General features: G+C 57.5%; 7 protein-coding genes and 1 pseudogene across 7 annotated transcripts; 4 read left to right on the top strand and 4 right to left on the bottom strand.

Annotated features, from left to right (window-relative positions):
• Positions 1–117: 117 nt before the first annotated feature.
• ACA1_020950 (Armadillo/betacatenin-like repeat domain containing protein) lies at positions 118–1,874 on the top strand (the record flags this gene model as incomplete). The annotated part of the gene is made up of 7 exons (XM_004338418.1): positions 118–259; positions 433–555; positions 759–884; positions 1,016–1,119; positions 1,209–1,392; positions 1,527–1,646; positions 1,741–1,874. Coding segments are annotated over 7 exons (933 nt in total), but the record flags the coding sequence as incomplete, so codon positions are not given.
• A 317-nt stretch (positions 1,875–2,191) lies between these two features.
• ACA1_020940 (Ankyrin repeat and Fbox domain containing protein) lies at positions 2,192–5,427 on the bottom strand (the record flags this gene model as incomplete). The annotated part of the gene is made up of 14 exons (XM_004338417.1): positions 2,192–2,289; positions 2,401–2,437; positions 2,613–2,699; positions 2,763–2,893; positions 2,997–3,065; positions 3,153–3,237; positions 3,350–3,433; positions 3,522–3,758; positions 3,915–4,051; positions 4,168–4,315; positions 4,435–4,583; positions 4,662–4,975; positions 5,068–5,138; positions 5,242–5,427. The coding sequence occupies 14 exons, from the start codon at positions 5,425–5,427 to the stop codon at positions 2,192–2,194; spliced, it is 1,833 nt and encodes a 610-aa protein (XP_004338465.1).
• A 979-nt stretch (positions 5,428–6,406) lies between these two features.
• Positions 6,407–7,418, top strand: ACA1_020930 (dual specificity phosphatase, catalytic domain containing protein; the record flags this gene model as incomplete). The annotated part of the gene is made up of 5 exons (XM_004338416.1): positions 6,407–6,518; positions 6,663–6,800; positions 6,947–7,017; positions 7,101–7,168; positions 7,283–7,418. The coding sequence occupies 5 exons, from the start codon at positions 6,407–6,409 to the stop codon at positions 7,416–7,418; spliced, it is 525 nt and encodes a 174-aa protein (XP_004338464.1).
• Positions 7,419–7,627: 209 nt separating this feature from the next.
• On the bottom strand, positions 7,628–8,742 carry ACA1_020920 (uncharacterized protein; the record flags this gene model as incomplete). The annotated part of the gene is made up of 3 exons (XM_004338415.1): positions 7,628–7,826; positions 7,922–8,087; positions 8,184–8,742. 3 exons carry the CDS (start codon positions 8,740–8,742, stop codon positions 7,628–7,630), a joined length of 924 nt encoding a protein of 307 aa, XP_004338463.1.
• Positions 8,743–9,415: 673 nt separating this feature from the next.
• ACA1_020910 (RhoGEF domain containing protein) lies at positions 9,416–15,681 on the bottom strand (the record flags this gene model as incomplete). The annotated part of the gene is made up of 17 exons (XM_004338414.1): positions 9,416–9,543; positions 9,635–9,767; positions 9,961–10,081; positions 10,194–10,336; positions 10,437–10,640; positions 10,734–10,999; positions 11,325–11,490; positions 11,607–11,809; positions 11,888–12,060; positions 12,156–12,265; positions 12,427–12,563; positions 12,654–13,149; positions 13,246–13,753; positions 13,835–13,989; positions 14,062–14,175; positions 14,254–15,398; positions 15,660–15,681. The coding sequence occupies 17 exons, from the start codon at positions 15,679–15,681 to the stop codon at positions 9,416–9,418; spliced, it is 4,224 nt and encodes a 1,407-aa protein (XP_004338462.1).
• A 538-nt stretch (positions 15,682–16,219) lies between these two features.
• Positions 16,220–18,727, top strand: ACA1_020900 (Fbox domain containing protein; the record flags this gene model as incomplete). The annotated part of the gene is made up of 12 exons (XM_004338413.1): positions 16,220–16,351; positions 16,599–16,750; positions 16,890–16,959; positions 17,035–17,146; positions 17,214–17,289; positions 17,408–17,448; positions 17,543–17,688; positions 17,860–17,938; positions 18,045–18,133; positions 18,231–18,336; positions 18,403–18,473; positions 18,686–18,727. The coding sequence occupies 12 exons, from the start codon at positions 16,220–16,222 to the stop codon at positions 18,725–18,727; spliced, it is 1,116 nt and encodes a 371-aa protein (XP_004338461.1).
• A 141-nt stretch (positions 18,728–18,868) lies between these two features.
• On the top strand, positions 18,869–20,404 carry ACA1_020890 (annotated as a pseudogene).
• Positions 20,405–20,475: 71 nt separating this feature from the next.
• Positions 20,476–21,304, bottom strand: ACA1_020880 (protozoan/cyanobacterial globin family subfamily protein; the record flags this gene model as incomplete). The annotated part of the gene is made up of 3 exons (XM_004338412.1): positions 20,476–20,781; positions 20,880–21,067; positions 21,166–21,304. 3 exons carry the CDS (start codon positions 21,302–21,304, stop codon positions 20,476–20,478), a joined length of 633 nt encoding a protein of 210 aa, XP_004338460.1.
• Between the last annotated feature and the right edge of the window lie 107 nt (positions 21,305–21,411).

Raw genomic sequence — 21,411 nt, 5'->3', positions numbered from 1 at the left:
CTCTGCAACCTCACCATCGGTGCGTTTTCCGCTATCGCACGAACTAACTCGCGCCCTCGTGCGTGTGGTGTGTGCGTGTGCGGTATGTGCGTGTGCGTGTGTTACTGACGCTCAGTCATTTCGATAGAGGACAAGTACGCGGCGATCGTGGGCGCTCAGCCGGGCAGCTTTGCGTTCCTATTCGGTCTGGCGTGCAAGCACCCCAGCGAACATGTACAGAAATATGCCATCCACACGATCTTCTCGCTCAGCCGAAATGGTACGCACACGGACCCCACCGCACACACACGCTGCCGCACACACGCACAAGCGCGCGCGCTGCCGAACACGCACTATGTCATAGGTTTGTATTAACACAACACACAACACACAACACACAACACACAACACACAACACACAACACACGCACACGCACACGCACACGCACACAGACAAGAACAAGGAGACCATCGCGACCAAGTGGTTCCTGGTGCTGGCCAAGCTGTTCGCTTCGCCCAACCAGAGCATACAGACCCTGGCTACCGCCATCATGGCCGAAATCTCCATCGGCTACGGTACGTACCACTACCCCCTTGCCGGTCTGTCGGTGCACACGACCATCGTTGTGTGTCATCTCACCGCACGACACGACACGACACGACACGACACGACACGACACGACACGACACGACACGACACGACACGACACGACACGACACGCACCACGCACACCATCGGTCTCTATTGACCATTTCGCTTTAAAACAAACAATTCACAGACGAGGCCAAGGCGAAGGCCACCAAAGAGATCGGAGTGCTCAAGATTGTGCCGCTCCTTAAGTCTGGCTCGAGCGAGCAGCGATACGAAGCCTGTCGCCTCCTCACCAACATCACCAACAAGCAAGGTACGCCGCACACGCCGCGCACGCACGACACGACACGACACGACACGACACGACACGACACGACACGACACGACACGACACGCACTGCGCACTCTGACTTGTTCTGCGTTGTGGTGGTATGATGTCCTCAGCTGAGGTGCAAAAGGCCGCGGTGAAGGAGGGTCTGCTTGCTCTTCTACTCGGGATCGCAACCAACCGCATCGACAACAACAGGAGAACCCAGACCGCTGCTCTGGTTCGACACGCACGCGACACACGCACGATACACACAACACACGACACACGACACACGCACAACACTCACGTTTCTTCATTTGCGCGCAGAGTGCTGTGGCGAACATTCTGGCGTTGGTGGGCGACAAGGAGACGGACATGGGCGCCGATTTTGCGCGGGAGAACGTGACAGGGGCCATCGTCACCATCCTCAAGGAGGCGCGGGGCCAGGACCGAGAGACGGAGGAGCTCCAGGAGCAGAACCTGCGAGCCATCGTCGGCATCACCAAGCACAGTACGCTCTATTTCTTCAATTTATGATTATTTATATATTTGTATGTAATATATAAATATATGTAGTTATTATCGTTTGTTTACTTATTTAAATATGACTTGGTTTTTGAATTCAACGAAATTGTGGTGGTGCAGAGGCGCTGTCGGCAGAGTTCATTGAGAAGGAGGGCGTTGAGGCGCTGACGCCGCTGCTGGGGCCGGCCAACAAGGAACTCCAGAAGCAGGCCGTGCGAACGATCAAGAACCTGTCCAAGAGTATGCTATTACTTCTCTCTCCCTTCTTCCTGTGCGCGTCTCGCCAGGAAAAACACGACACTCACCCATCCACGCACGACACGCAAACGCACAGAGTACAAGAAGCGACTGGCGGCCAAGGAAACGCTCCTCGATTCGCTTCAGTCGGTGGCGACGGAGAGCAGCTCGACCAACGTGCAGAAGGTGGCCAAGAAAACCCTCTCACGCCTCCAGTTGTCCACCAAGTAGTGGTCCTCCTCTCAGTGTTCCACCCAACATCTCATCTTCTTCTTTGTTGTTTCAGTAATATTATGTGCCTCTCCTGTTTTAAAATGACTAGTCAGCCATTCTCTGCCCTCTCTGGGAGCCCCAACAGGGCAAGAATCAGAGTTGGTGGAAGGAACAAACATAGCAAAAAATGAAGGCTCTTGAGGGGATTGAACCCTCGACCTTCGCTTTACGAGAGCGACGCGCTACCACTACGCCAAAGAGCCAACGTTGCTCAAGACCAGGAGCAGCCCCTGCTGATTGTGTTGCACCGCAGGTTACTAGGGGCGTTGCATGTTTCAGAAACCGGACAGGGAGATGCCCAGCGATTCCACAAACTCGAGCAGCTCGGCCACTTGCCCTGATGTTCGTTGGCCGCGAATCCACTTGCGCGGCACTGGCCCGACCAACAAAGGATCGGCGCCCTCTGTGTTGTGTGTGCGAAGGTGTTGTTGAAAAAGGTCAGAGATATGGAAACACACAATCAGATCGAGTGTTGGGTTGGTACTTTCGATGAGGAATGCGAGCCACTGCTTCGTCTCGGGCTGATTGGGCCGTGAAGCCTCAGTTGTTTGTACAAGAAGGTGTGGCCCCGGCTGTCTCTCTCGTTGATGTCGGCTCCGTGCTGCAACTGTTAGGATTCTCGACAGTTTAGTGTGTGCGGGTGCGTGCGCGTGTGCGATGTGCGTGCGTGTGTGTGTGTGTGTGTGTGTGCCGAACCAAGAGCTCGAGGTAGCTGGCCATATTGAGGTTCACACTAAACAGAGCAGGATCTGGCCGTGGAGTCCTAAAGCGAGGCATTCCCCGCTACAGATCACAATCTCAGTTCCAGCGAACGAAGCAAGACGCAGGAGCGCGAGCTCGATGTACCTCGAGAAGGCGGTTGATGAGCCTGTCGTCTTCGGAACTGGCGGCTTGGCCCAGACTGGTCGTCCACCGAACACGATTCAGCGCCAGACGCAGAAGGTGTGCCCTTTCCGCATCGCTTGATGGCTCAACTCCTTCAATGTAGCGAGAAAGTAAGTATATAGTGCGGTCGTGCGTGTGCGGTCGTGCGTGTGCGTTTTGTCGTGCAGTGGTGTGTTGCTGTGGGCCTAATGTTACCGAGGTCGATCAATTCCAGGACAAACTTCGAATTCTGCGCCGCCGTCGACAGGAGCCGTGAACCAACATCTTCGAGACAGACAAGATACCAATGTCAGTCAGTAAATGGAGCGTCCCACCATCAGCTGATGATGGGCAAAGAGGATGGACGCGTACCGGGTCCATCCACCTCAACACCGTGCTGCTTCAGAAGACGGATGACCTCTATTCCTTCTTGCGCTAATCCGAAAAATCTCAGTCGCTGCGCAGTAGGTGAGGTTAGTGAGTTGTGAGTGCGGCATGCGTGTGTGCGTGTGCGTGTGCGTGTGCGTGTGTGTGTGCGTGTGTGTGTGCGTGTAACTGGGGCAAAATACTCTGAAGGGATCGCCAAGCACAGGATCAGCACCAGCGTCGATGAGGCATTGGCACACCTCCACAGTCGCCGACTTCACCGGTTGCTGTAAACAATGCATCAACACTCATTGTCAGCAAGTCTAAACGTTTCGTTGAGTGTACGGGTGGACCGTCGATGTGCTGTTGGCGTACATTGAACAGGTAGTGGAACACGGTTTGTCCCCGATCGTCGACGGCAGTCGCGTCTGCGCCAAGATCGAGCAACAGCCGGGTGAAGCGCGGGCTTGCCGGACCGTGGTCCATGGCAGCGTGAAGCGGGGTGCGACCTCCCTCCTCCCGTTGATTGATATCCACGCCAAACTCGAGGAACAGACGCACGAGGACCTCGTTATGCGCTTCTGCAGCCTGATGCAGCGGTGACGGAATTGGCTGCACACGCACACGCACACACCACACGTACACACGCACACCGCACACACACACGCACGCACGCACGCACAAACGCATATGCACCACCGTTCATACACGCGTTAGTGCTACAAGGGCGTGGAGTTGAGTTAGAAGAAGGGAGGCGCCGAGGAGTACCAAGCGCGATCTGACGTCAGCCGAGGTGAAATGGACCTTGGCGCCCTGGTCCAGCAGGAACCGGACTGCGGCTGGCTGGTCACTGACCGTTGCTGCATGGAGAGCCGTGCGCTTGGACCGACAAAAGGCGTCCTTGTCTGTGGTGACACACACACACACACACAACACACACACACACACACACAACACACACACACACACACACGTGAGATGTGGCGTCGAGGTGCGCACCAACGTTGGGCCTGGGCCGTACCAACGCCTTGCTGTAACAGGTAGTCCAGGGCCTCGACGCGGCCGTACTCGGCGGCAAAGTGCGTGGCCAGCCTGCCCGTGTTCTTCTCCGCCGAGACGGGCAGGGCCGGTCCCTTCTCCCCCGCTTGCTCGACCAGGAGTTGCATGATCTTCATCAACACCACATCATCACCATCACGATCTCATCAATTAATATTTGTGTAGATTCAAATAAATATATCTCTCTATATGAAAACGGTGTGAGAATGGTCCTGTGGGGTCAACGAACCTTGACGTGGCCGCCGGCGGCCGCCTGAAAGAAGAGAGGGCCTTTGACTCGCTTGGTCTTGGTCTTGCTGTTCTTCTGGCGCGGATTGACCAATCCGGCAACGCCACTGCCCTTGGCGCCATGTAGCAGCAGAACCTTGTTTCGGATCCCTGTTAGCGTACACGGCACACACAGCGCACATGGCACACACAGCACACAGCACACATGGCACACGACACACACCACACACGCAAAGATGTAGTTTACCTCGGCAGCGTCGAGGAATCCGTTGGTGACGGCCAGCCCCACGGGCGTGTTGGCGCTGCCACAGAGTGGGTCGACGTCGGCGCCGGCCTGGATCAGGAGGCGAATCACATCGGCACTGCCGCACGACGCCGCCAGGTGCATGGGCGTGATGCCCACCTGTTTTCTGTCCTCCTTGCCCTTGGGCTGTTTACCACCGGCCGTTCCCGTTGAATTGAGCATGCCAGGACTGATACGGTCGCGCTCCGTCGCCAGCAGCTCCTGCAGCACCCGATCGTGCCCCGTGGCACAACACCACCTGGTTGGTAGGCAGGCGGCTGACGTCAGCCGATCATTAAAAAAAAGAACGAAGACAAAGAACGAAGAAGAGACAGAGAGAAAGATAAGAACCGGATGAGTCGGTTGAGTCGCGCCTCGTTGGTGGTGTCCGTGCGGCGGAGTACCGCCAGACGCTTGGCTGCCTGGGCGCTGTGCTTTCGCCAATCACCTGCTCGTTTTTTATTTTGTTATTTTAGTAGAATGCAAAAATAGATAACAAAAAAACTGAGAATTGGGGGGCGGTACCGTTGGCGGGGGCGGGGGCGGAGCGACTGAAGCGCTGTCGAAAGAGTGCCACGCAGACTCGGCGATGCCGCACCACGCGGAGCACACCACTTCCGCACGGATGAGGTCCGGAACGTCGAGCATGCCCAGCACGTGTTGCATGACCTCCACCGGCAGCACCTCGTGCACCACCACTAACGCCTTCATTTCCGTCTCTTCCATCTGCCGGCTAAACATGAGTAATGAATAACAAACATACTCCAAGTCATTTATATGTTTAAATATCTCAAAACTGCGAAAATACTGAGAATTTTTACACACTTTCGGGCCGCCAGGCAGGAACCCGAAGTGGTGTGCACGCTATGGAGATGAGAAAGAGGAACCATTGTTGAACTGGATTTCCACTCCAAGTAGTGAATGCTCTCTGTGGCTTTCAAGGTTCATCACTCCTCTTCTTTGTGGTTTTCCTCACTTCAACCTTGATCCCTGCTTCCTTGCTTGGGTGGGCAGGTGGGCAAGTATGAGTACATCATGATTTCGAAGTCAGTGTGGTGGGTGGGCAGGTGGTGGCTCCCGTAAACACCAATGGCCAATGCAACTAAAGTGATAGTTGCTCAGGCTAAGAGGAGTAGGGTGGAAGCATGCAAAAAAAGGAAGAGAGAGAGAGAGAGAAGCAGCAAAAGGAGGATACGGCACGGTGGATTCCTGGGGGAATGGAGTACAACGCACTTGGATAACTGCAACAACTTTAATATACGCTATTGGAGCTGGAATTACCGCGGCTGCTGGCACCAGACTTGCCCTCCAATTGTTACTCGTTAAGGGGTTTAAATTGTACTCATTCCAATTACAAGACTCTTATCGAGCGCCTGTATTGTTATTTACACGGGCGGTAGCATGTGAATGGAGAGACCTATCTATGCCTGATGGATACGGCCATACTGCGCAGAAAGCACCGCTTCCCATCCGAACAGCGAAGTTAAGCTGCGCCAGGCGGTGTTAGTACTGGGGTGGGCGACCACCCGGGAATCCACCGTGCCGTATCCTTTTACTCATAACTTCTTCTCGTACGTCATACACTGCGTCACTTTCCCTTTTGCTTTCCCTTCCCTTTTGCCCTTTGGCCCCTGTGTTTTAATTTTCTTTTGTTTCTTCCAAATTTTGTACATCCGTTTGTAACTTCGAGATGGAGGGCGAAATCGAGGAGACGAAGGCGTCGGGTCCGTCTGAGATTCTGTCGTGGCTCTACCTGGGCTCCAAGTATCACTACTTCGACAGCGACAACCTCAAATCTTTGGGTATGCTGTCAAATCGCCCCGATAATCTCGCAAACTCCTCCACTGCATCACCATCTTTCTTTCATCTGGTGTTCGTGTGCCCTGTGGTGCCGTCTGTCGTATGACTTTGGGTGCTGACCTGTGAGCATGCGTTGGCCTCACCAGGCATCACGCACGTGCTGAATGTGGTGGGTGGCCGCTACCCGAGCGACATCCCTAAGGACCAGTTCGAGATCATACCGCTGAGCGACTATGGCACTGACAAGCTCGACAAGAAGCTCACGTCCTGCTTCGAGTTCCTTCGTACTCACCATCAGCCTTTGCGTGTGCGTGTGCGTGTGCGTGTGCGTGTGCGATCGTTTGCGCGTGTGCGTGTGCGTATGCGTGTGCGTGTGCGTGCGATCGTTTGCGCGTGTGCGTGTGGCTCAGCTGATCGTTGGTGGAGACAGAGCTGGTGAAGGAGCGCGAGGCCAAGGTGCTGGTCCACTGCCAGATGGGCGTCAACCGATCTCCCACCGTCGTACGCTGGACCCATGAAAGCTCTCTTTTCTTTCATCCGCGAACGTCACTCAGACCACTCCTTTCTCTCGTCTCTCTCGCCAGGTCATCGCCTACCTGGTCAAGTACGAGAACTACAGCCTCAAGGACGCCGTAGACCGAGTCCGGGAGCGGTGCGCAAGTCTTGCCACCATGTGGTGATTGTTTTTTTTTGTTTGTTTTTTTTTTTTTTTCGGTGGCGTTGTACGGTGGTGCTTACACATCGGCGCGTGCGCACACGTCCACAGACGTCCGATCGTGTACCCGCACAAGCTCTACCTGGAGCAGCTGCGCGAGCTCGAGCCTCGATGGCGAAGCGGCGAGTCGACGTTCCCCAAGGAGGTTGAGGAGGACTGCTTCCCCACCATCGTGTGGAACGTGTAAATGAATCACCCATTACTCTCACTCTTAAGCACAGTTTATTATTATGATGATTATTATTATTATTATTCAAAGAAAAGAAGGATTGCTTCAAGAAGAATTAGTTATGCCAAATGTGAGTTTATTACAAATAAATTCACAAATAAATAAAGAAATAATTCACGGGCGGTGGCCACAGTGGGCCGAGCCGCGGCCAGTGAGGGCTTCCTTCTTTAGAAGAGGGCGCTGAAGGGGGTGGAGAGGGAGGCAGCCGAGCTGGTGCTGGAGCCCGAGATCTCGGTCGAGATGGAGTACTCGGCGCTGCTGTCGGAGTTGGGCACCACGAGCACCCAGTAGCTGACGCCGGGCAGAGCCACCTTGCTGTCGAGGTTCACCTTCAGGGTTTTGGTCTCGGAGTCGGCCGACAGGTCACTAATGAGGTTTTGATTGGTTGCACAGGAGAGATAAAATGAGACGGGAATTTCGGGAATGGTGGGAGTGCAAGAAGGAGGAGCGACGCGACGTACACGCTGAACTTGGTGAGAGCCTTGGCGTAGTTGGTGATGTCCTTGCCGAGCTTGAGCAGGCTGGCGAGGCTGAGGTCGAAGCACAAGCTGGTGTCGGGGATGACGAAGATGCCGGGGGGCAGGAGTTTGGTCAGAGCCGCAGTGCCCGAGCTCAGGGTCGAGGTGGCTACACCGAATCAAACCACAACATCAACATAACAATGAGATGACATGTTCTACTCAACCATTCTAAAGCGTAGAAGAAGGAGGGAGGGGGGCGTACTGAGGGAGCCCTTGGTGAGGGTGAGCGAGACAGAGTTGATGACCTCGGCGCCCGAGGCCTTGACGTAGTGCCACGAGGCACCACCGAAGCCGCAGCAGGTGGTCTGCTTGGTGAGGGCCTTGACCGAGGCGCTCAGGCCTGCGGCGACGTTGAGCGAGCCGATGGTGAAGTTGAGGTTGGCCGTGGTGGCAACTCCCGGCGGCTTGACGGTGATCGTGTAGAGCTCGGGCTCGGTCGTCTTCACGCAGCCCTGGAACGAGTAGGCGCACTTGACCTGGCTCTCGCTCGAGCTGGCCGACGCCGAGCACTGGATGTTGGCCTGGAAGTCGAGCACGTTGGTCTTGTCGATGGTCACCACCGGGTGGTCGGCGTCCGTGCTCAGCTCGGGCAGCACGTAGATGAACTGGTACTTGGAGCTGGTGTCGTGCGAGTAGGAGAAGGTGTACTGCTGGGAGCCCTCCACCAGGCTGCCCTTCAGCTGGCTGTTGAGGTTGAGCGTGGTGGCGGCCAGCGCAGTGCCCACAACACACAAGAAGACGAACGCGGTGCACAACTTCATGATGATGTTGATGATAGTTGTTGTGGTGGTTTGTTGATGTTTGTTGTGTTGGGGTACTGATGCTGGAACACGACCAACTAAGTCTGGTTATATGGGGTGGAGGAGGTGGGCCGGAGTGACGCGGATTGGGTGCGGTCTAGGTGGAACGGAGTCCGATCCACCCACAACCAAAGAAACCAAGGGCCAATCGGAGATGAAGTAAACTGTGCTTGTTTTCAAAGTGACCAATTATGAGCACGATGATGTTTAGGTCACGGGAGACAACAATCACAAGCCGGTTGCCTGACGGGCAGAGTGAATCACACGACCCCATTGGTGTGACCCAAGCGCATTTGAAATTAAACTGGTCAGTGATTGGCAGGAGCTGTGTTGGAGCAACAAACTAATCGCCGCAGGCGGTAAACCAGATTTCCTCCCGCAACCGGACCTGCCTACCGGTTGTCAGGACCTGGACAAGTACCTGGTGCACGTGTCATCTCCATTGCTATCTGCAACAGTTTTAATCACAACAAATGATTATAACTTCTGCTTTTTGCCAACTGGGAACCCAGTTGGGTGTTGTTGGTTGTTGTGGTCATTCTCTGGTTGGTTTATTCGTGACAGTATAAATTATTTACTTTTATCTCGTATCTCTGGTGGAGTGTTGCAGGAGGAGATGAAGATGACGAGTCGATCATCTGAAGATGGACCTTATCTGCTCGAAGAGAAGATTGCGCTCCTCGGCCGAGATGCAGAAGAAGAGATAGGACACTCGTGGCGTGTGCAGCACGAAGGCGTTCTTTATCTGTTGTCCCATGAAGTCTGCACAACGCAACCCATGTAAGTTGAAGCAACACACAACACGACAGCGTTACATACACAACACGACACACATGGCGCACAGGGACCGAACCGTCAGTGTCAGCCATGATTTCGAGGCGGAAGTTGATGTCGTCGCGCGTGAATTTGGCGATGATTTGGAAGCGGTCCTTCTTGATGTCGCCCTTCGTCACCAGCAGCTGATCGTTGAACACAAACAAGCACACCTGTGGGAAAACAACAACCAAAAAGAAATAGAACACAGAAGATAGAAAGGTGAGCATTCGCGTCGCACTTGGCTCTGTGTGTGTGTGTGTGTGTGTGTCGTGTGTCGTGTGTCGTGTGTCGTGTGTCGTGTGTCGTGTGTCGTGTGTCGTGTGTGTGTGTGTCGTGTGTGTGTGTGGTGCATGGTGTGCGCACCTCGCGTCTCTTGTCGCTGTCCTGATCATAGAGGGTGACCACCACCTGCTTGACGAACACACGATTCTGATCGACCAGGTCTCGCACCATGTCCTTGGGCTTCATCTTTGCTTGCAACGACCTAGACACGTGAGAGGCGATATTGATAAGTGTGACACCGTGTGCGTGTGCGTGTGCGTGTGCGTGTGCGTGTGCGTGTGCGTGTGCGTGTGGTGCGGAGAGGGTGGGCGTACGCAAGGACGTCCATTTGCTTCTTCAGGTTCTCGGCGCTACGCTTGTTCTCATTGACCTGATAGCAGATGTTGTCCATGTACGTCTGCGCGGCGTTGATGTTCTGGTAGTCGACGTGGTTCTCCGGCGTCTTCTGCCGCAGGTCCTGCTCACCGCCACGCAAAGCGGGGTCAGCCCTCGCGCCGTTAAGGTGGCGGTCGCCGTCATTGCGACGGGTTTCATTTAATGTGGCGGCTGGCGTGTACCCGGAGGAGGATGACGTAGCGCGTGACCCTCTGCACGGGCAGGATGAGGAACGACTCGAGCGAGAGGCCGCCGCACTCGGGGTGCTGGTTGCAGCGCTGGATGAAGGCCCGCCACGTCTTGAGGTCCTTGCATCGCCCGATCGTCTCCAGGGCCTGGTCGTAGTGGTTTATGTATGAACTGTACAGCATGATAAAGTCTTGTTTCTGTGTGTCGTTGGTCGTGTCGTGTCGTGTCGTGTTTCGTTGTAAGCAGACGACCGAATGAATGAATGAATGAATGAATGAAGTGCGGCGTACCATGTCCAAAAAGGTGTCGCCGATCTGGGTCTCGATGTTCCACCGGGTGATGCGCGACTCGAGCTTGGAGACCATCTGCAGGTGGTAGGCGTAGATCTCCTCCAGGTTGCCGAACACCGACGCGATGTCGGCTGACAAAATGATCGGCTTGCTCTGCTCGGCGGCCCTTCGCAGAGGCTTCAAAAAGACGTCGATCGTGACGCCCAGACTCTGGACGTAGACCAGCTCGGACGAATAGATTTCGCGAGCCACGCGTGTGCGCAGTGCTGTGTGTGGATAAGCGAGAAAGTCGTATGCGGAGGCGTGTGTCGCGTGTGCGTGTCGCGTGTGCTGCGTGAAAGGTGGGTGAACGCACTGATTTGGGTGTATTGTCGACGCATGCGCGAGCTGCGCCATCTGGTTTGGAAAATGAGCGCTGCTTCCTCTCGCGACAGAGCCTTACGCGGTACGGGCGGCAGCGGGGCCTTTTTCGGCGGCAACTGTCGCCCGGCTGCAAGTGTTGTTGGGTCAGTCGACTGACTACACACGGCACACGCGACAACTGCTACACACGCGGCACACACGACGAGGGTGGTGCGGAGCTGACTGTACCAGCGGTGGGAGGGTTCTTGACCGGCACGGGCGGGAGGGACTTGCTGGCACTGCGGGGAGGCGTGGCCGGTGGTGGCGACGTGTGCGATGGCGTCGGGAGCTGCCTCACAGCTCGCGGCAGGGGCGCCGAGCGGGGCTGTCCCTCCTCCTTGTGGCCCGTCACCTCCTGAAGCACGGGACAGGATCAACAACCGCACACGATACGACACACACTGCACTCAATTCTACGACACGACACACGACACACACGACACACACGACACGACACACACGACACAGTACCTGAAGTTCTTCGATGAGGGCGTGGGCGCTGTCGACGGAGGCGTTGAGATGCGAAAAGCCGGCACTGCGCGGGTGCTGCTGCGGTGGCGGCTGCTGCTCGGTGTCGTTGTAGATGGGCGCACGAGGGGAACGCTTGAGCGCACCCGTGTGGTGCTTTACCAGGGCGCGCAGGCCGCCCTTCTTCTCCGCGTTCCCTTCATTCTCTGCACATTGATGACAAATTCGTGTCGTGTGTTGGACCATCGCCTTGAGGCGGACGATGAGGTGAATGAGGGTCGTACTTTCGTTGTTATTGTCATCGTCGTCACCGTCCTCGCCCTCGGCTGAACCCGTGCTGCGTCGCCTGTTGTGGTCGCCCGGGACACAGGGCAGGGGCCGTGCCCCCGGTATGTCCTTGGCCTTGACTACGCCGGCGTCCTTCTCCCAGTGCGACGGGGCGCCGGCCGGTCCCGTTCTAAAGAAGAAAAGAAAAGGAAAAGAAAGGAAGAAAAAGCAAAGTGGTCAGAACGATGGCGTGGGCCAAGGAGGAGGGGAACGTGAGGAATGTACCGGAGGGCGACGATGGGCTTGGGCACGCGTTTCGGGGGCACTGCGCTGCCCGAGGTCGCGGCGGGTCCGGTCTTGTGGGAGATCAACGTGCGGCCCGCCGGTTGCTGCTGCTGTTGGCACCCAATCGTGTGTGTGTGTGTGTGTGTGTGTGTGTGTGTGTGTGTGTGTGTGTGTGTGTGTGTGTGTGGTGTCGTGTGTGTGTGTGTGACGTGTGTGTTCAGCCCTATCAGTATGACGGGATACAGAGTGACCACTTGGCACTGTACTGTACCTGTGGGCTTCGGACACCGAGGATCGAGCCGCTGCGAGGCTGCGGCGGGTTGGTCTCGCTCCGCTTGTTGCCGTTGTAGAAGCCGTTCTCGTCATCGCTGCTGTCATCGTAATACGCGCTCCGCTGCTCGTTGTGGTCTGCGGTACCAATCAGGGCACAAAGCACGTCAGCCGATCTCAAACTGAGAAGTGGCGATGGTGGTGGTGATGATGGTGATGTAACAATACCCTCATAAAGGTCGAGCTTGTTCTCGAACGCCGAGGAGTCGAACATGGTGTCGGCGGTCATGATCTCGGCGCGGTCGGACACCCGGTGCTTGCGCGCGATCTCGGCCGCGTATGCCTCGTACGACGCCATCGCGTCGGCCTGGATCTGTCGCTCCTGGCTGCCGGGGAGCGCACCGATCGGCGCCGGCGCGCCCGGGTGCCTGGGCTTCCGCGGGTGCCGCGTGACTTGTTGGGCCGCGTTCGGCGGCGAGATCGGACGCTGGTGGATGGCACTGCCGCCCCTGCCGCCCCCGCCGCCGCCACCGGCAGCAGAAGTGCCGCCAAACGGGCTGTCCAGCGTGGAGGCCTTGTTCGGGGAGCCCGTGCCGCTGCCGTGCGGCGGCGGGCGAGAGAGTATGGCGCTCCCCACAGAGGCGCGTGGCCGGGGTTTCATCTCTCCGGGCCGCTCTTCGGCCGCCGCCGACGTCGGTCCGAATGGCGACCACGAGCTCGCGTTCTGTTTCGGACATAAAAAAGAACATGATTTCAATTTTTAGCTCCGATCTACGATGCTTGCAACGTGCTCGAGAATGAGAGAAATTGGGGCGCGTACCGTGGGCACGGGGGGCGCCTGGGGCGTGGGCCGCCGGGAGAGAATCGGAGCCGTCTGGGTTCGGCTCACCTGGGGCTGGGGCTGGGGCTGGGGCTGAGCTTGGGCCTGGGCCTGGCTCCGCATCATCTGCTCCTGCTGCTGGCGCAGGTGGGCCACCTGTTGCTGCTGCTGCTGGCGGATGGCCTCCTGCTGCCGCGCCAGCTGCTCCTGGTGCTGCCGCACGCGCTCTTGGTGCCGCACGCGGCTCTCCTCCTCGAGGCGCTCGCGCTCCATGCGCTCCTGCCGCAGCTTCTCGTGCTCGGCCTGGAGCCGCTGTCGCTCCTCCTGAATCCGCTGCTGCTCGCGCATGAGCTCGATGGCCATCTTCTCCTTCTCGCGCTGGATCTCCTCTTGGGCGAGCCGCAGCCGCTCCTGCTGCTGCCGCACCTCCTCCGCCAGCCGCTCCTTCTCCTGCTGCATTCGCTCGCTGTTGAGCCGCTGCTCGGCCCTGAGCTTCTCCTGTTCCACTCTGTCGCGCCTCGCTTCGTCAACACCACACACACGACGACACGACGACACGACGACACACAGGCGGGCGGGCGTTGGGTACTCTTCTTGCTCACGGCGAAGCTTCTCCTGCTGGGCCAGCAGCAGCTGCTCCTGCCTTCGCTTCTCCTGCAGGGCGTCCTCGCGCCTCTTTTGTTCCAGGGCGAACTGCTCCTGCCTCAGCTGCTCCTGACGCAGCAAGTCCTGTCGCTTCCGTTCCTACGCCCAGAGAAGAAGAAGAAGAAGAAGGTCATTGATGGTCCATCAGGGGAAAGGCTTCGGCGTGGGTACCTCTTCTTGCTTGACCCTCTCCTGCTGCAGCCGGGCGGCCTCCTCCTCGCGCCTCTGCTCCTCCTCGAAGCGGATCCGTTCGAGGCGCAGCTGTTCCTGCTGTCGCTGTTGCTCCTGTGGCACACGAAACGTTATGTTATTGTGTTGTGCGTTGTTTGTGTGTCGTGTCGTGCGGTGTGGTGCGGTGCGTACTTGTATCATCTTCTGCTGTTGCTCAAACTGTTCCTGCTGCTGTCGCTGGTGCTGCAGTTCCTGCTCATGCTGCTGCCGAAGCTGGGCCTGCCTGACCTCCTCGAAGATGCGCATCTGCTCGGCGCGCAGCGCCTCCTGCTGCCGCTCCTGCTCCCGCTGGGCCTCGAGCCGCTTGCGCTCCTCCTCCTGCCGCAGCGCCTCGCGTTCGGCCTTGCGCTTCTCCGCCTCGATCCGCTCCCGCTCCTGCTCTTCGCGCAGATGTCGCTGCTGCTCCTCCTGCAGCATCTTGACGTGGAGCTGCTGCTGCTTGAGGCGCTCCTCGGCCCTGATCTGCTCGTGCTGCTGTCGCATCCGCTCCTGCGCCTCGTCCAGCCTGAACGAGCCGTTACCGCCGCCAGCGCTCCCGACACCGACGCCGACGCCGCCTCCATAGCCGAAGCCGACGCCGCTGGCCATCATTGTCGACGTGGACGAGGGCGAGGGCGAGGGCGAAGTGGTGGACGACGACGAAGTCGACGAGGGCGGCGATGAGTACGAGGAGTGCGAGGGCGAGCCGCCGCTGCCGTGCGAGGTCGGCGGCGACGCGTAGTGCAGTCCACCGCTACCACCATAGGCCAGGTGCTGCTGGTGCTGCGCCGCCGTAGCATTCCACCCGGCCGCCGCCGCCGGGTGCCCGCCGACGGGGGTCGGCTGGAGCGGGCTCGGGAGGTGGTGACCGTACGGTCCCTGCGAGCCGGGCGGGCCGCCCAGCGAGAACGGCGCCTGCGGCTGCATCGACGGGTGCTGCTGCTGCTGGGGCTGGTACACGGGCTGCGGCTGCATCGGCATTGGTATCCCCTGCTGGTGGTGCTGGGAGTGCGGCTGATGAGGCTGATGAAGGACGGCGGGCTGGAGTGGGGCCTGGAGGGAGGTGGCCGCGTTGGTCGGGAAGCCCCAGGAGCCCATGGGGCTGGCCTGCTGCGGATAGGCGGCCTGCGCCTGGTGGTGGTGGTGGTGTGGATGATGTCCCGCGGGCGAGACGACGTTGGGCATCAGGGGCGGCATGCCGCCGATGCTGCTGCCTCCCGACATGGGCGCCATCATGGCCCCACCGCCGCCAGACATGGGCGCCATCATACCCCCGCCCGAGAGCGGTGGCCCGCCACCTGAGACGGGAGGCGATGGGTTCGAAAACAGAGCTGCGCGTGTAGAGCCATCGAGATGGGGGGAGAGAGAATGCGAAGAAGTGATTAGAGCAAAAGAATATTAAATGGAGGGCAAGCAGAGGAGGTGTGGTGAAGATGCATGGGAAAGAATGTAAGAAGTGGAAAAAAAAAGAGTAAAAAGAAATGATGCCGCGTTGCTTTGGAGATGGAGGAGGAAACGCGTACATGAGGCCGAGCTCAGGTTAACGAAGGTGAGGCTACCCGAGCGTCCCGCTGGCATCATGGGTCGATGCAGCGACGGATCGAATGCTGGACTCTCATCCAGCACACTCCTTCGAGAACTCATTCCTTATTCCTCTTCACGAATCGCAAATTGATCAATTAAATCGATTTCGCGTTCAATTCACTCCACCTTCCCGGGCGAGTCTCCAAAGAGCTTCTTAGTTTCGATGAATGAAGCCGGCCGAGACGATTGGTCGCACGAAAAGAAGATGGAGGCCTGTGTTCTCGCTCTTTTTGTGTTGTGCCAGACCCAGAGCCACCGAGCAGGACTGTACAATCAATCCCGGTTAAAACCGGCCACCGAAGCTTATTTTGGCCATTTCCACCTAATTTTCCTTAAAATGCCTCCGCTCAAACACTCACCTTTGCCCAACCCTTCTGCCTTCTGTTCCCCACCCTTCTGGAAGTGTTGTTGTTGCTTGTTGTCCTTGCCAAGGAGGACTCCAACAGCACCTCATCTCCAGAAGAACAGTGAATGAAATAAAGAAAGAAAATAGCAATAGAAAAGGGAAAAAACAAAAGAGCGACACAGACCAAGAATGCTGTGGGAGCTGCCCGAGGAGGTGTTGGTTCACATACTGAGCTTCTTGCCGCCGAGGGAGCTCGGTTGGACGCTGCCTCTTGTGTGTCGCCTCCTGCGCAGCCTTGCTGACGACGACGCTCTGTGGAAAGTACTACTCTCACCTTCACCTTCCCCCCCCCTTCGCTCCCTTTGCTCGTAATTATGAGCAACGAATAAATGGAAGTGGATGTGGGGCGACTCCAGGTCCACTTCGCCGCACATGCCAGACCTTCGCCCAGCGCGCTGGTTCGTTTCCCCTTTCAAGCTTTCGTGTGCAGTTGTGTGCAGTTGTGCGCGTTGTGTGTGTTGTGTGCGTGTGCGGCTGACCTTGGAGTTGTTGTGTTGGTCCCTCAAAGAGGAGTGCGGGCACATGGCGGCACGCACTCATGCTGCGGTCCACGCTCAAGCAGGCCTGGATGGAGCCGTGGCCGCCCGGGTCACCCGGGTCGCCCTCCTCCACAATGAGCATCCCCTCCCACTGCACTAGCCGCATTCGCGGCCAACACGAGTGCGTGCTCTCCTCTGCAATCATTTTGCTTTACAATTTTGATTTATTTATATTTGTATTTGTATTTGTGTTTATATTTGTTTGTTTTTTTCATTAAAAAAAAATTGTGCGAGTGCTAAATGTGTTGTTGGCACCCAAGGGTGGCGATCCGTGCGCTGGACTTTGATGACGACTTCGTCGTTTCTGGAGGCGAGGATCAGCTTATCAAGGTGCATCGTTCTCTGCAATGATCCCTCCCCTCCAATAATGCGCACTCATGCGTGTGCGTGTGCGGTGTTGCGTAGGTGTGGCCGCGTGATGGCCCGGCGACCGCATCCCCGGAGCCTCTCTTCACGTTGCGCGAACACACGGGCATCGTGCACGGCCTGGCCTATCGCAAGGGCCTCCTCGTGTCAGGTACCAGCCTCCCACGCGCTCAGTGTTGCTTTGGCCCCACCGCAAAAATAATATAACCAACCAACAGGGAGCGACGACAACACCATCAAAATTTTCGACCGAAACCAGGCCTTCACGTGCGTCCACACGCTGGAGGGACACGAGTACGTTTGATATTTACTATTTTAAGCATTTATAGCTATTTATTTATTTATTCACATGAAAACAAATAGACATTTATTGATTTATTGATTTCTTTACCCTCCTTGTGCCACAACGCAGGAAAGGAGTGCGATGCCTGCAGTATCACGATTCGACAATAGGTGCGGCTTTCAGTGGGGCGAGGTGAGTCGACAGGGAGTGCGCTCGCTAAGGTGAGGCTGCATTCCTCCTCCCCCTCTCTACCCAACACTGCAGTGTCCGGTTCGTATGATCACAGCGTGCGCGTGTGGGACGTCGAGCGGGGCGTGGAGAAGGGCATTCTGGGCAAGGCCCACACGTCCCACGCGGGCATCGTGTTCGGTCTGCAGTACAGTCCCGAGGAGTCCGTCGTTATCAGGTCGGTGCCCTCCGTCTCACCACATCACTTCCACCACCAGGTCATCTTCGGGAGGTCGTGACCGTGTGTCGTTGGTCGTGTCGTTGGTCGTGTCGTTGGTCGTGTCGTGTCGTGTCGTGTCGCGAACAGTGTGGGCGCGGATCGATGCGTTAGAATGTTCGACCTGCGCACACAGCAGGAGGCGGCCAATTTCTGTACCATACACACGCACTCGGACTGGCACATGGCCGTCGCGTTCGACGAGCAGCGGATAGGTTCGCCTCCAACGTTGATGCTGAGCCGGTCGCTTCAAACTTTTGAAGTGGCCCTGCCACTAACCTTCTTTCCTTTTCCTCCCTTTCTTTTCTTTCCTTTGTGCAGTTGTAGGGAGCCGAGATCACAGCATCACCGTTTGGGACCGACACACGCACGGTCTGATTCGTGTCCTCAATGCGCATTCGCTCGGCGTGGTACGTCAACAACGACTCACATCGCACGCGCACGCACGTGCTATATTATACTAGTGCATCTATGCAGCTCTTGGCTGAATTTCGAATCGTCGCGCAGGTGGCGCTCCAGATCGACGACTACAAGATCGTATCAGGCTCGGGAGATAACACTGCGCGCGTGTGGCCCATTGAGGGCAGTGAGCCCATCTCCTGCATTGCACTCAGTAAGTACCCTCCCTCTCCCTTTTCCACGGGATGGGCTAACACTACTCCCCCACCGGCACGCGCAGAGGACACAGCATGGTGTGTCAAGTTTGATGGCGCGTCGCTCTTCACCGGCTCGGGGCGAGTCGACAGCCACGTACGCGAGTTTCGCTTCAACGCGCCTCGTCCCCCAGGCTTCTCCCAATTGGCCCAGCCCTCGTAGCCCAACGGTTTCACCTCCTCCCAGTTTTCGTTTGCAAGAACTCTTCTTTCCCTTTTTTGTTTTCAAAATTGCTCGCATTGCAACCGATTTTCTTTGGCCGAAGTTGTCATTTTCTTTGTTTCTTTTGGTTCTTGATCTCTTTTCAGTCTCGCCTTCAGCCCAATTTTCAGTACCTTTTAGCCCATTGAAGAGGGCCCGTACCGTCCAACTCAAGATCTCTCACCGGCTAAGGCAAGCGCGGTAATCGCCAACCGAGGTCGTTGAGCTCCAGTTCTACCTTTTTTTCCCCAAGCTGCCCCACCAACATCCAGCTCACACTGCCAGCCAAGATGGTGGTCCCACTACGCATCCTCTTCCTCTGCACCTTCTTCTTCTTCTTCTTCTCCGCCTCCTTCGCCAGCAGCGCTCTCGAGGCCGATATTCGGCCCTACGCCGACGAAGACATCGTGGGAGGTGGCTGGGGCCCGGCCGTCAAAACGCGGGACCAGCTCCTACACGACATGAACCACGTCGAGCGCTTGGTCCATGGCTTGACGCTCGGCAAGCGCAACGGACCACCCGCGGCCGAGGTCAACAACACCCACGAGATCTTCTACCCGCCCGGCTGGACTCCCGGTTCGCCCCCAGCTGCTCCGCCGGCCCCGGTCGGCCCAGACGAGGCGGCGTGGGCGGCCAAGTACCTGGGCGCCCACCCCGACGTGGAGTCCAGGCGCTTCGCCGAGCGGCTGCACGACGGGTCAACAGCCTTTGGCCACGTCTTCTACATCGCCAACCCGCACCTTCACTTCTCCGTGCAGCCTCCCGAGGGCGTACGTTCGTTTGCGCTATGTGTGTCGTGTGTCGTGCGTCGTGCGTCGTGTGTGCTGTGTGTGTGCGTGCGTGTCGTGTCGTGTGTGGTGTGTTGTGCGTCGTGTGTCGTGTGTCGTGTCAATTTGCGGCGTCGCATGTTTTCGCGGTTGGTGAGTGCGTGTGTGTGTGTGTGTGTTTGTGGTGTCATGCTTACATGAGCCATTGCAGGGCTGTGGCGCTAGGAGCAAGGTGTCGGCGACGGCCCTGCAGGTAGGGTGCAGGGTGGCCAGCAATGCGGGCTTCTTCAACACGCGGACCGGGGCCTGTCTGGGCAACCTCATCTCCGACGGCGTCGTCATCCAGAACACCGGGCGCCACAACGGTGCGTTCCAATCAGCTCGCTCTCTCTATTAAGCGTGGCCAATCCCGCCACACTGGGAGTTTAAAATGCTGACTAGGCTGGTTACACGGCAACGCACACAGCCAACTTTGGACTGAGAAAGGACGGCAGCTTTGGGGTGGGCTACTTTGGGGCGGAGGACGTGTCGCGTGGCAACGAGACGGACTGGGCGCAGTTGGTGGCCGGCGTCGTGTGGCTCGTGCGCGACGGGCGCAACTACGTGGCCCAGTCGGCGCGGCTGGAGGACCTCTCGGTGCAGGAGACGGGCGGCTCGTTCGTGACTGTGACGTCGGCGCGCCACAGCATCGGCCACGATCGTCTCGGGCGGCTCATGCTGGTCCTGGTCAACGGCAAGACCGGGCAGCGCGGCGTCAACCTCGACAGCTTTGCCAACATCCTCGTCTCGCTCGGGGCTGTCAACGCCATCAACCTCGACGGCGGTACGCACAATACAACACAACACACAACACACAACACACAACACACAACACACGCGTAACGCACACGCACCACCGCACACGCACCATTGCTAACACGCTCATGCGCGTACAAAGGCGGTAGCGCGCAGATGGTGGAGAATGGGGTGGTGGTCAACTTTCCCTCGGACGAGTGCAGCGACAACCCGCGCTTCACCTGCGAACGAGCCATATCCTCCATCGTGTGCATCCGCCCATAAGGCTTGGCTGCCGCTGCGTGTTGGATTATAATTTAATAATCTATAGAATGTGCTTGCACTGTATTCATTCCTCACTGGTCGCCCTTCTTGTCCTTCTTGCTCGATTTCTTTGTCTTCTTCTCCTTCTTCTCCTTCTTCTCCTTCTTTTCCTTCTCTGCCTTTTGCTTCTGCTTCTTCTTCTTCTTGTCGGTGGGGACCTCGTTGGACAAGGTGCGCGGTCGCAGCTCGCCCTCCTCGTCGTCCTTCTTGGCGTTGATGGTCGACTTCCCAAAGGCCGAGAAGTAGTTCAGCAGCACCTCGCGCACCTCGTCCCCTCTCGGACCCAGGTCCACCACGCCCAGCGTGTTCTTCATGTGATGCATCCACCGCTCGTAGCCCTGTTCGCACCGCACACATGTGACCGCACACGCACACGCACACGCACAACAAGATCAGAAGGGTGTGTGTGCGCGTGTGCGGTGCGAACAGGGCGTACGCGCGGAGTGACTCGGAAGTGGCTGTGGACTTCGCGGATGAAGGTGGAGTCCTTCTGGAGGCCGCCGTAGTAGGGGTCGCCGCCGAAACGCTGCACGAAGAAGCTCAGCTGGGAGAACACCGCCAGGTCCTTGGGCGTCGCGGCCGTCACCACAAACATGTCCCGGAACCACGGCTCCTCGTCATCAGCTGAAGAAACATTAATGTGTCGATGACGTCACATTACACATGGCCTGTGTCAGCAAGACTAGACTGCAAACATAGAGTGTGTTCGGAGCATTATTCACCATAGACCCGGTCGTAGAACTCCTGCGAGATGGCCTGGAGGCCGGCCTCGCCCAGTTCCTTGTAGAGGTCCCGCACACGCAGCTTGTCCTGGTGGTGGTCCACGGGTTGGCTGGTGGCGGCGGTTGTGCTGTTTTCCATTTCTTCTTCCAGGCGGGTGGGTGGTTGGGGTTGTTGTTGGAGGTTTTGCTCTGCTGCCCAGAACTAACTAGAGACTGTCTGGCCGGTTGCCCATTGGCCAGGTGGAG

The sequence above is a fragment of the Acanthamoeba castellanii genome (assembly GCF_000313135.1).
Source record: "Acanthamoeba castellanii str. Neff unplaced genomic scaffold scf7180000084095, whole genome shotgun sequence".
In the NCBI taxonomy this organism is placed as follows: domain Eukaryota; phylum Discosea; order Longamoebia; family Acanthamoebidae; genus Acanthamoeba; species Acanthamoeba castellanii.
Note: the sequence above shows the minus strand (reverse complement) of the source record. Positions and strands in the feature narration are given on the sequence as shown.